General features: G+C 41.0%; 2 protein-coding genes across 2 annotated transcripts; both read left to right on the top strand.

Annotated features, from left to right (window-relative positions):
• Nucleotides 1-2,327: 2,327 nt before the first annotated feature.
• Nucleotides 2,328-2,906, top strand: LOC138902023 (uncharacterized). Its single transcript, XM_070189829.1, has 2 exons — nt 2,328-2,535; nt 2,584-2,906. The coding sequence occupies exons 1-2, from the start codon at nt 2,328-2,330 to the stop codon at nt 2,904-2,906; spliced, it is 531 nt and encodes a 176-aa protein (XP_070045930.1).
• Nucleotides 2,907-4,858: 1,952 nt separating this feature from the next.
• Nucleotides 4,859-6,696, top strand: LOC138902022 (uncharacterized). The gene is made up of 3 exons (XM_070189827.1): nt 4,859-4,999; nt 5,828-6,025; nt 6,190-6,696. The coding sequence occupies exons 1-3, from the start codon at nt 4,859-4,861 to the stop codon at nt 6,694-6,696; spliced, it is 846 nt and encodes a 281-aa protein (XP_070045928.1).
• The last annotated feature ends 6,173 nt before the right edge of the window (nt 6,697-12,869 follow it).

Below are 12,869 nucleotides of genomic sequence, written 5' to 3'. Positions count from 1 at the left end.
CATGTCTACCATTTGTTTGTATATGCTCAATATGTGACTCTTTCCTAAAGTGGATTCCCTAATTCATTCTACTCTCCTAATCCTTCTGAATTCCTACTCCTAGCTGGCTGGAAGCCAAAGCTATTTAGGTTCTGTCCTCTGACCTCCCTAGTGTGAGCACTGCTCAGGGTTCATGTGAGACCCTTGTAAACTCTGACACACTAGGACCTGGTCGCTAGTCTTTCTTTGAACTATTTCTGATCAATCTCTCTAGTGTGAGCACTGCCCTGGGTTCCTGAAGCCCTTGAGAACTCTGACACACTAGAGATTTGGGTTCTATATGCTTATCCTTGAAATATGGGTGAATCATTCACTACTGGTTATTGTGTATCTATGAACATGGGCTTTTGGAACTACTGTGAGTTGAAGGCCTGACCTGTCCAGGTGTATTTGGGACTGCTGTAGGCTCCCTTTAGTTTTACTTACCTTGTAATTCATTCATTAAATTCTGGTCTGTAATAATTATTTGTAATAACAATTCTGGGGTATTAGTAAAAATGGGAAAGAGTTCTTATTTTATACTTGCTATAAAGTGGGGGTAGAAATCCTGCCTATAGGGTTAATGCTGTGATGTTGGATGTTATATGTTAGAAATCATGCTTCTAAGTGTCTTATTGTGTTCAGTCATTATGTGTTAGCAACCATGTCCATAGGCTCAATGTTTGGCTCAATTATGTTCCGTTACAAACCATGCCTATAGAAATGGTATGGTCCGATGTGTGTGTGAACTCCTGCTTGCATATTGTTTCGTTCAGATTATAGAAATCATGTCTATAGGATTCAATAACTGTTCAGATTGTAGAAATCATGTCTATAGGATTCAAAACTGTTCAAATTATAGAAATCATGCCTATAGGATTCAAACTGGATCAAGTTATAGAATGCACGCCTGATTCCTTTTAATTGTTGTTTATGCCCGTTTTCTGTGCTGTTACCTTCATTAGAAAACATGCCTATAGGATTAAAACAAATAATTCTAGGTTTGTTTCTGTGACCTGCCACTATTTACTATCGCACAAAACACCTAGATACCATGCTGGTAGGCTTAATTGTATCATGCTAAAATCGGTAGGCAAACTTTGTAGGTCCTAATAATCGCATTAAGAAATTAACTTTGTATACGACTGTCTGCTCAATATCACATAGATATCCTGCCTATAGCATTTTGCAATTAATAAAACCTGTTAATGCTAATCATTTTGGCGTGCATTTGATGTCTAAAGGCAGAGGGTAACTTGAGCCCATACTTGTTTCTATTTGATAGTCCTAATTATTTTTTTTTATGTCGCCTAGTTTTCTCCTTTTGAGCAACCTAAGTTAAGGTCTAGAACTACCCTAAAATAGAGGTCCAAATGCCTCCTGGACCATAGGCATGGGACGGGTAGTGCACGCATAGGGTATGACTTAGAATCAAATAGAGCGCTTTAGGTAAACAACTTAAAGATAGTAATCGGGTAGCAGGAGATGATAGTCTGTGCTCGCTGAATAATATGAGTAACACCCCATCTTGAGAGATTTACGAAGTATTATTTATGTTGCACGGTGTGATCCTTTAGGCTAAAAAACTTAGGACCCCCCCCCCTCCCCATTCCTGTTAAAATAGTTCTTTCTTTATCCAAATTGTTTCTTTTCTCTTAGACTAATTCACATGATTTGAGTTCGGCTGGGACCCACCATTGTGGACCTCGAGGAGTGCCTAACACCTTCTCCTCGAGGTAATTTGAGCTCTTACCCGATCTTTGGTGATGCAAACTAGTAAACCTTAGTCATTTGCAAATAGGTGCCCTAGCGCACCTTAATCCGTTAGGTGGCGACTCTCTCTTTTAATAACCCTTCCTTTTAAAAGAGTTGTCAATGTCGAAACCCGATTTCGCGAGAAAGAGGGGCGCGACATCCCCGACATCAACCAGTAAAATCCAACATCCCAAAACCAAACACCGTCACAAAACACACCAAACCAGAATCCACCACCCATAGCTCCAAATCCTCCCGCACCACACCAGTATCATAATCCTGCACCTCCCCAGAACCTTAACCCACCGCCAGTGCAATCCCCTCAATAACATCATCATCATCCAACTCAATACCCGTAAACCACTACTTACCACACTCCCCAAAATGCACCACAACCTACTCTTGATCCCCAAAACTCAACCAACGACCACCCATATACCCAAGTTCCAGGAACTCATCAAAGCAATCCGATATATGTAGAAACCTTACCCCATACCCCGCAGCATACGCTATACATACCTGAACTGACTGAGAAGGACCTGCTCATTCAAAACATGGCAGAGGAACTCAAGAAACTTACAGGAGTAGTCCGGAGTGTTGAAGGTGGGAAAGGCATTGAAGGTCTGAATTATGAAGATCTGTGTATTCAGCCAGATGTGGAACTGCCGGAGGGTTACAAACCTTCCAAATTCGAAATGTTTGATGGCACTGGTGATCTGAAGGTGTATCTGAGAATCTATTACGACAAGCTTGTGAGAGTAGGTAAGAACTAACAAATACGCATGAAACTATTCATATGAAGTCTTACAGGAGATGCCTTGTCTTGGTATATCAGTCAAAACCCGAAGAAGTGGGCAAATTGGGTAAGTATGGCATCAGATTTCATGGACAGATTCAGGTTCAACACAGAGAACGCGCCAGACATTTTCTATATCCAAAACCTCAAGAAGAAGCCGACAGAAAACTTCTGCGAGTATGTTACTCGTTGGAGGTCAGAAGCCGCAAAGGTAAGGTTAGCGCTTGAAGAAGAGAAAATGAACAAGTTCTTTGTTAGAGCTCAAGATCCGCAGTATTATGAAAGGTTGATGGTTATTGAGAATCACAAGTTCTCAGACATCATCAAGTTAGGATAGAGAATAGAAGAAGGAATCAAGAATGGGATGGTGACTAATTTTAAGGTGATGCAAGCCATAAATAAAGCCTTGCAATCAGGAGGTATCTCGAAAAAGAAAGAAGTGGGCGCTGTGATGGTAGCCCAGGGCCCGAAGTCTCCCCTCACATACCAAACACCTCCACCCACATATCAACCCTCACCCCCAAAATACCAATACCCTGCCACCACCTACCGTACCTATAACACACAACCTGCATATTACCATTCACCTCTACCCGCCCGTCAAAACTACCCAAAGCCACGTCCAAATTTTGACCGAAAAACTCCCAGACAATACACCCCAATTGCTGAACCCATAACCCAACTGTATGAAAGACTGAAGGCCGCTGGTTACGTCACCCCTATTCCTGCTATTGTTTTTGAGAATCCTTCCCAGTGGATCAATTCCAACAAAGCATGTGCCTATCATTCAGGCATGAAGGGTTATACCATTGAAGAGGGCCACATGTTGAAAGACAAGATTCAAACACTGATCGACACTAAGATTATACAATCAAAAGAAGCTATACCGAATGTCCGCAATAACCCTCCCTCGGATCACTGGGGTAGGAGGGTGAACGTAATAGAAACTGATGAGGAATGGTATCAGGAAGGGTCCATCGGACTCATTCGAGAAGGAGACACTCCCAAAACATCTCCGGTCACCCTCACGCCAGTCGTGGTACAAACCCAGGCACCATTTGAGGTTGAGGTAGCTACACCCTTCGCTGTAATGGTAGCTCCCACACCATCTTACGAGCCTGATGTCGTCCCATAGGATTATGTTATGGAATCAAGAAGAAAGGGAAAAGCCAAAATGGAATAAACAGGTGCCGCGCAAGGTATGACTAGAACTGGCAGAGTTTACACACCTGAGAATCTGCGAGGAGTGCGCAAAGAAGCCGTACCTAAGCCGCCTATTGTTGAGACTAGCACTGACGATCTTTGGAGGAAGATACAAGCAATGGAATACTCCGTTGTTGACCACCTGAACAAGACCCCCGCTCAGATATCCATCATATCATTGTTGTAAAACTCAGACGCACACAATCATGCCTTGAAGAAAGTGTTAATTGAAGCTTATGTACCCACCGGCATCACTAGTGGAGAGATGGCTAACATGGTCAGACAAGTACTGTAGAGTCATAAAATTACTTTCCACGAAGACGAGTTACCGCCAGAAGGGTTGAGTCACAACAAGGCATTGTACATCACAGTGCAATTTGAGGAAATGTTCATTGCCAGGGTCCTGATAGATAGAGGCTCAAGCCTGAACATAGGCCCACTGACCAATCTGAAGAGATTAGATAAAGGCCTGCACGAGATACGGATGGGAAGCATGAATGTGAAGGCATTCGACGGATCCCAAAGATCCACTATCTGGGAAATCAACCTTGATCTACAGATGGATCCGACTTGGTTTGATGTTAAGTTCCAAGTGCTAGATATATCTGCTACTTACAACCTATTGTTGGGACGACCATGGATACACGTAGCTAGGGCAGTGGCTTCCACTCTACACTAGGTTATGAAGTTCGAGTGGAATCATCAGGAGGTGATCATTCATGGAGACAGAAGTAACCCTATATACACCAGCCAGACTGTTCCAGTCATCGAAAATATGAGGAAGTTGGGCGGAGAAACATATCACCGCATTGAGAGGCTGAACGCAATTGAAAAGGATCGATGGTGGAGAAAGAAAATAGAAAGCATATTGTTATGGACGGGATATGAACCAGGCTGGGTCTTGGCAAAAAGCTTCAGAGGATCACTAAACCCGTACAACCACAGTATCATGGCACGACCTTTGGAATCGGATATGAATATACCGTGCAAGAGTATCAGGAATAGATACCGCCATAGCGCGCCACTTACTATCCACTGGAACAACCCATACCACCTTTGCACCAGACATTCCATCAAGCTGACATGATGCGGGGATCTGAAGAAAATGAGAATTTGGCCGGTATGAGGAAGCTGTTTCTAGATGAAAAAGACATGGACTGCAGTGCAATTGTTGAGGAGGAGGAGAAGGAGGAGGAGGAGGAGGAGGAAGACCTTACCATTCAGACAGTGGGAGAAGGATTTGTTTTCATGAACTGGACCGCCATATCATCCCGGGCTCGCCGAGTTCCTGGGTAGCTCACTCTTCAATGATATTATCATCAAATCCAAAAGGAGCTCAGTTCGTATAGCAGACCTGAAAAAGTTTTTCGACCTACTTCGAAAATACAATTTGAAGTTCAACCCCGCAAAATATGTCTTTGGAGTCCCTACTGGAAGTTGCTAGGTTTCATCGTCAGTTGCCGAGGTATTGAGTTAGACCCGTAAAAAATCAAAGCTATCCAGGACTTTCCACCGCCAAAGAATAAGAAGGTTGCGATGAGTTTTCTAGGACGCCTCAATTATATCAGCCGTTTTATAGCACAATCAGCGGTGATATGTGACCCGATCTTCAAGATGTTGAGTAAAGATGCTGCAATAAGCTGGACTGAAGAATGCTAGAGAGCCTTCGACAAAATCAAAGAGTATTTATCTAAACCGCCCGTGTTGGTCCCACCAAAACTTGGAAGACCTATGCTACTTTATTTGTCTGTGTTGGATGGAGCCTTTGGCTGCGTTCTAGGACAACATGACGGAACTGGGAGGAAAGAGCAAGAGATATATTATCTGAGCAAAAAGTTCATGACTTACGAGGCCCGTTACTCTTTGTTGGAGCACACCTGCTGTGCTCTAACATGGATAGCCCAGAAGTTGAGACATTATTTCTGTGCGTACACTACATATCTCATGTCAAGGATGGATCCACTAAAATACATCTTTCAGTAACCCATGCCTACAGGTAAGTTAACAAAGTGGCAGATATTGCTAAGTGAGTTCGACATTATCTATGTAACTCAGAAGGCAGTCAAGGGGCAAGCATTAGCCAATCACTTGGCGGAGAATCCCGTAGACGGAGAATATGAACCACTGAAGACGTATTTTCCCGACGATGAGGTGTCATTTGTAGGTGAAGATATTACCGAAGCATACGATGGTTGGAGGATGTTCTTCGACGGAGAAGCAAACTTCAAGGGAGTGGCCATCAGAGCTATCTTAGTATCAGAAATCAGTTAACATTACCTGCTATCTGCAAAACTCAGGTTCTATGCACCAATAATATGGCAGAATACGAGGCCTCCATCTTGGGACTCAGGTTGGCCGTTGACATGAACGTTCAGGAGTTACTAGTAATTGGAGATTCTGATCTATTGGTATAACAGGTACTAGGAGAATGGGCTACTAAGAACACTAAAATATTGCCATTCTTGCATTGTGTACAAGAGTTGATCAAGAGGTTCACAAAGATAGAAATCAAACATGTTCAGAGGATTCAGAACGAGTTCACAGATGCATTAGCTACCTTGTCTTCCATGGTACAACATCCAGACAAGAATTTCATCAACCCTATCCCAATAGGAATTCATAAGCAGCCAGCCTATTGTGCTCATGTTGAAGAAGAGTTCGACGGAAATCCATGGTTCCACGACATCAAGGAATACTTGGAAAAGGGAGAATACCCAGAGAATGCTACACATACTCAGAAGCGCACACTTCGAACATTGGCCAGTCATTTCTTTCAAAGTGGGGGAACTCTGTATAGAAATACTACTGATTTGGGATTAGTGCGATGTATCGATGCCAAGGAAGCATCTAGATTGCTCGAAGAGATACATGCTGGAACTTGCGGACCTCGCATGAACGATTTCATTTTGGCCAAGAAGATATGAAAAGCAGGGTATTTCTGGATGACTATGGAAACAGACTATATCAAATATGTTCAAAAGTGTCACCAATGCTAGATACATGCTGATATGATACGAGTACCACCCAATGAACTCAATTCAACCAGTTCACCATGGCCTTTCTCTGCTTGGGGCATGGATGTCATCGGACCAATTAAACCCGCTGCTTTAAACAAACACGGGTTCATTTTGGTGGCCATAGACTACTTCATAAAATGGGTTGAAGCCATGTCCTATAAGACTGCGACTAAGAAGGTCGTAGCAGATTTTATCCGGGATCGTATTGTTTGTCGATCCGGAGTGCCCGAGTCAATAATTACTGACAATGCCGCCAATCTCAACAGTGACCTGATGAAAGCTATGTGTAAAATATTCAGGATCAAGCATCGAAATTCTATAGCATACATGCCGCAAATGAATAGAGTCATAGAAGCCGCTAACAAGAATATCAAGAAGATATTGAGGAAAATGGTGGACAACTACAGACAATGGCACGAAAAGCTACCATTTTCTTTGCTCGGATACCGCACCACCATTCGTACAACAACTGGGGAAACTCCCTATCTACTGGTCTATGGTACCGAAGTTGTTATCCATGCCGAAGTCGAGATCCCTTCCTTAAGAATTATATAAGAAACCGAGCTCAGCGATGCAGAATGGGTACGGAGCCGGTACGAACAACTAGCTCTCATTGATGGTAAAAGAATGAACGCAGTGTGTCACGGTCAACTCTACCAGAACAGAATGGCAAGGGCTTTCAATAAAAAGGTCAGCTCAAAGCAATTCACACCGAGGAAATTGGTGTTGAAGCGGATCTTCCCACATCAGGATAAAGCAAAGGGAAAATTCTCACCCAATTGGCAATGCCCTTACATGGTTCACCAAGGACTAATAGGAGGAGCGCTTATACTTGCAAGAATGGATAGAGAGATATGGCCAAAACCTATCAATTCAGATGCAGTCAAGAGATATTATGTTTAAGACTATATTTGCACTTTCTATTTGATGTAACCTAAACTACGCTTGACCTGATTCCTGTTTAAGAGGGGATACGTAGGCAGCCGTGTGGGTTTGGTCACATCATAATAATTTCTTCAGTTCCTCTATGGTCAGAAACGGGGGTAATATCTCGAGTTTCCCCGATCTCATCATATTTAGAACCGTCAAGGAATGTACCGCCAGAAGTATGCATATAAACTGGGGCAGAATTTTGAGGAGGAGGTTGCAGTGTCTCAGAAGCATGTCACAATCACTAATTCAACAAAACTATTTTCTCTCATGCATTATCACAACCACATTTTATATAAACGATTTTCACAAATGCATGTTTTTTGAAAGTCAATTTTTTTTTGTGGTAGCCAAACGTTACCCAGGGTGACTCAAACATGACCTCAAAATAGGAGCAAAGGCAAAGCAAGGAATCGAGAGAACGAACCAACCTCCCCTCTCCAAAAAACTAACGGTTTTTCTTTAGATGTAGGAACAATGGACATAACAAGCACTTTCGCAACTATATACATACAAGTAAGATCACTATGTTCACACTGACAGAAGTTGCCAAGCACAAACGCGCCAAGCTAAGAATCATTGTTCCCTCTCACATTTAATCATAGCTCTTCCCGCATAGGGCTAAACACTGCCCTCATTTTTGTATAAGGCTAAGCACTGCCTTCCCTTACATGAGACTAAGCACTGTCTCCATCCTTTGCATGAGGCTAGGCACTGCCTCCATTATTGCATAAGGCTAAGCACTGCCTTCCCTTGCACGGGACTAAGCATTGTCTCCATTCTTCGCACGAGGCTAAGAACTGCCTCTATCATTCCATAAGGCTAAGCACTGCCTTTCTTTGCATGAGACTAAGCACCGTCTCTATTCTCTGCATAAGGCTAAGCACTGCCTCTATACTATATAGGGCTAAGCACTGCCTCACCATTGCATAAGGCTAAGCACTGCCTTTCTTTGTATGAGACTAAGCATTGTTTCCATTCTTCGCATGAGACTAAGCACTGCCTCCATCATTGTATAAGGCTAAGCATTGCCTTTCCTTGCATGAAAATAATCACCGTCTCTATTCTCTGCATGAGACTAAGCACCGCCTCCATACAACATAGGGCTAAGCACTGCCTCACCATTGCATAAGACTAAGCATTGCCTTTCCCTGCATGAGACTAAGCATTTTCTCCACTCTTTGCATCGGGCTAAAACACTACCCTCATTTCATACAAGACTAAGCTTTGTCTCGTCTCGTTCTCGCACATGACTAAGCGTCACATATTTCCTCTATCAAACGATCGATACCACCGCATATTTGCATTTCATGGGCTGAAACATCGCCACATTGTCTGAAGGCATCATAGTCCGAAGGCACCATCCTCATAGCACGAAGACACCATGCCATGGCTTGAGGATCTCTCAAAATTGCATATCATTATTCAATGGTGTCATAGTTCGGAGGCACCATTCTCATGACCTGCGAATCCCTTATCATATGCTCCATGACCCAGGAAGTCATAGTTTGAGGACATCATCCTCATTGTCCAAAGCCAACTCTCATGGTCCGAAGGGAATTTGCATCATGTTTAAATTTTGGCAATACCCCATATATTCACGTGCATCGTATTTCAAGTTTTGCAGGAAACTCGGAAGGTAACCGTTCTATAAACAAGAGCAATTCTTCGGTTTTCGTTCACGACGTTCACATCCTTCAATCACCTCAAATGTAACCAATGATCAGCAATTGATTACCCTTTGTTCTATAAATGCTCAAGTATTTGCCTTGTACACCTGTAACATTCAAACTCGCATTTATAGCTCCATCCGAAATTATCCGACACTGTCACATCCAAAAGATCCTCTTTCGAAACACACAATCACTCTTATAACAACTCAATCAGTTTCTTTCACCGTTGGATCCAGAACTACACACGACCTGATTCTCGTAACACCAGGGATATGTAGGTAACTCAAGAACTAGGGTTCTGCCTCCATTTTTTCAAAAACACATCATTCCCCACTCACTTCACACAAAATTGATCATCATTTTCTTTACCCGACAACTCTTTCATCATTCACGGGTAAAGAAAGGTAGCTGTTGATACCCAATTTTGTCCTCATATTTTATAAAGTATTCCATATAACTTTGCATTATTACCCAATTTATAGGGGTCAAATAAATGTTTTCTGTAATTTTCCATAATTCTTTAAGCTTTAAAATTGATTTTCTTCCATTTAAATTATTTAAATATGTATTAATTACCCCTTCAAATTATTTTGTGAGGACTTAATCATCTAAATTTATTATTTGCATCCAAATATATGTTTCATAATATTTTAATTTATTTATATAATAATATTTGTATTTTTAAGCTATTTTACATAATTTTGCAGTAATAGCTTATATATTGTTCATAATTATATTTTATTACATTATTTTCGCCCAATAGCATTTTTATATTCTTATAATGTTAAACTATTATTTTAAAGCATCTTACTACATAAATATTATTGTTACTATTTGTTAATTACTTCTTATAAATTTACTTTTATAATTCTTTTTGTATTTAATTTATAGCCTAATTTGGAGCCAATTCCGAACCAATTTAATGGCCCAAACGCTCAAAACCTTTAGCCCAATCCCCCATCCCAAACCAAACAACCCCTTTAATTAATCCGGTCGGTACCCGTTTTAAACGACCCGCCCCGCTCTTTTGTTCTATCTCAGCCGTTGATCTCTGAGATCAACGGCCCACAGGCCATCACCCATCTTTAAACTACCCAACCCCAAACCCTAACACCCATTTCCCTGAGACCGCCGCCCTAAAATCCTCTCGTCCTCTCTTCTCTAAAAGAAACCCTAGCCGCCCCCACTCAAATCCCAGTCCAAATCCGATATCACAAGGAAGTCTTCCATGATTCTTTTCCTTTCTTGCACACATGGAGATTCTTACCAATTCATGAGAAAAATGCACAATTACAACAACAGGAGATAGAAGAAGACATTGAATAATGGAAGATAACTATGATCATATATGTAGTGGGTGATTCTCCTTCGATAGGTTCTTTGGAACGTTTCATTGCAATGCAATGGAATTTTGCCGCGAAGCCGGAGATCTTTTATCACAATGATGGGTATTTTGTGGTGAGGTTCAACAACATGGACGACAAAAATGAGGTATTGTACTCTGTCCCTCATACAATGAATAACAGACCTATTATTATCAAAGCTTGGAGGCAGACTTTAATTTCAACAATGAGGTATTGAAAACAATTCCAATATGGGTGAAATTGCCAAACCTACCTCTAAACTGCTGGAACATGAAGTCGTTGAATAAAATCTGTAGTAATTTGGGGAACCCATTTTATGCCGATTCCTGTACAACAGAAGTATATAAAATATAAGTTCTACAAGGCACGGACCATCCCCTTCATATGATAATTGGCAGAATGTTAAAAGCAAGGTTGCAACTAAGAAGTCACTTATTCCCATAGTTGATACTAGTAATGTTAGAACAGCCAATGGATTCTCCTCACTAATGACTCATGAAGAAACATTAAAACAACATGAAACAATGATGATTGGAGGAAATGGCACCAAAAGCGTGGACGAGGGGAGCACTAATAAATCTTGTATTCCAAATGAAGCTTATCACTTGGAATATTAGGGGTTGAATAAGTTGTACAAACAGAAGAAAATAAAGTTGTTTATTAAGGTAACTAACATTAGTATTATGGCAATTTTGGAGCATAGGGTGAAAGAGGATAAAGCTGATAAAATTATAAGGAAGATTGCTACAGGATGGAATGGCAAGCAAATTATTCTCATAGTACTAGAGGAAGGATATGGGTTATTTTGGAACAGTAATAGAGCGGATTTTAATGTGTTCAATATGAGTTGCCAATTCATTCATGGGCATATTAAAGTCCCTACTTGGCATTGGAATTCAAGTTTACAGCTACCTATGGATTGCATACACAGGAGGATAGAAAGAATCTATGGGCAGAACTACAATGCCTAGAAAAGAAACAACAAGGGGCATGGCTCATAATGGGGGACTTCAATGCAGTGTTATACATAGATGATAGAATCAATGGCACATAAGTTCAAGATACATAAACTAAAGACTTTAGAAGTTTTTTTGGTAGACACAGGAATGACTGAATTCAAGAGTGCGGGAAGGGACTACACATGGACAAATTGTCATGTTTTTAGCAAAATCGATAGAGCAATTGTCTCGCCTGAATGAATGCTCAATATGTCACAACTAGAAGTAGAAATAGTGGATCCTGGTTTCTCAGACCACTCCCCGCTGGCCATCACCTTTGCAGACCATATATCTAGAAGACCAAGACCGTTCAAGTTTTTGAATCACTTAGCTGAACATAGTGATTTCCTGAAAGAGGTTGATAGTGGATGGATGAAACCTGTTACTGGAACCTATATGAAAAAAGTATGGCTGCAGCTGAAAAATGTTGAAGCTAAAATGAAGACTCTATATATTAGGGAATTCTCAAATGTTGACAGGAGAATACAGAGCTTGAGAAGGAAACTGTTTTAGACACGAAAGAGGATGAGAGAACGCAGACATGCAGGTAATCTTTTTGAAGCTGAGAAGAAAATAAGAGGAGATCTCGAAAAATGGACATTGATTGAGGAAAGCATATCTAAGCAGAAGTCTAGAGTATAATGGTTGCAACTAGGGGATGTAAACACAATTTATTTTTATGCAAGCATAAAATATAGGTCTGTGCAAAATCAGATTACAAAGCTACTAACAACAGCTGGAAAATGGATACATACAGAATCATATATTAAAGAGGAGATTACGGGTTTTTATAAAAAAATATTGGGTACGGCTATTTTGCACTTACTTGATGTACATCCTGGGATTTCTTCAAATGGTACAGTTCTAAACAGATCACAACAGCTCCAACTAGTATCCCCAATTTCCAATGAAGAAGTTCATGCATTACAAGATATTGATGATTCAAAATCACCTGGAGGAGATGGTTTTAATGCTTTTTCTTCAAGAAAGCATGGCGTGTGATAGGTGAAAACATAACAAGAACAGTTATAAAATTCTTTGAAACAACCTCTCTATATTGACCTGTTAACTGAACATCTGTGACTCTCATCCCAAAAGTTAAAAATCCCTCATAT

This window comes from Nicotiana tomentosiformis, chromosome 11, assembly GCF_000390325.3.
Source record: "Nicotiana tomentosiformis chromosome 11, ASM39032v3, whole genome shotgun sequence".
NCBI lineage: Eukaryota > Viridiplantae > Streptophyta > Magnoliopsida > Solanales > Solanaceae > Nicotiana > Nicotiana tomentosiformis.
The sequence above is the reverse complement of the archived record's forward strand: the minus strand, read 5'-3'. Positions and strand labels throughout refer to the sequence as shown.

Coding starts and splice junctions, on each gene's coding strand:
- LOC138902023 (XM_070189829.1), top strand. CDS start 2,328: ATGGCAGAGGAACTCAAGAAACTTACAGGAGTAGTCCGGAGTGTTGAA. Junction 2,536..2,583: donor CGACAAGCTTGTGAGAGTAG/GTAAGAACTAAC, acceptor GAAGTCTTACAG/GAGATGCCTTGTCTTGGTAT.
- LOC138902022 (XM_070189827.1), top strand. CDS start 4,859: ATGCGGGGATCTGAAGAAAATGAGAATTTGGCCGGTATGAGGAAGCTG. Junction 5,000..5,827: donor AAGACCTTACCATTCAGACA/GTGGGAGAAGGA, acceptor TATGTAACTCAG/AAGGCAGTCAAGGGGCAAGC. Junction 6,026..6,189: donor TGGCCATCAGAGCTATCTTA/GTATCAGAAATC, acceptor TTGGTATAACAG/GTACTAGGAGAATGGGCTAC.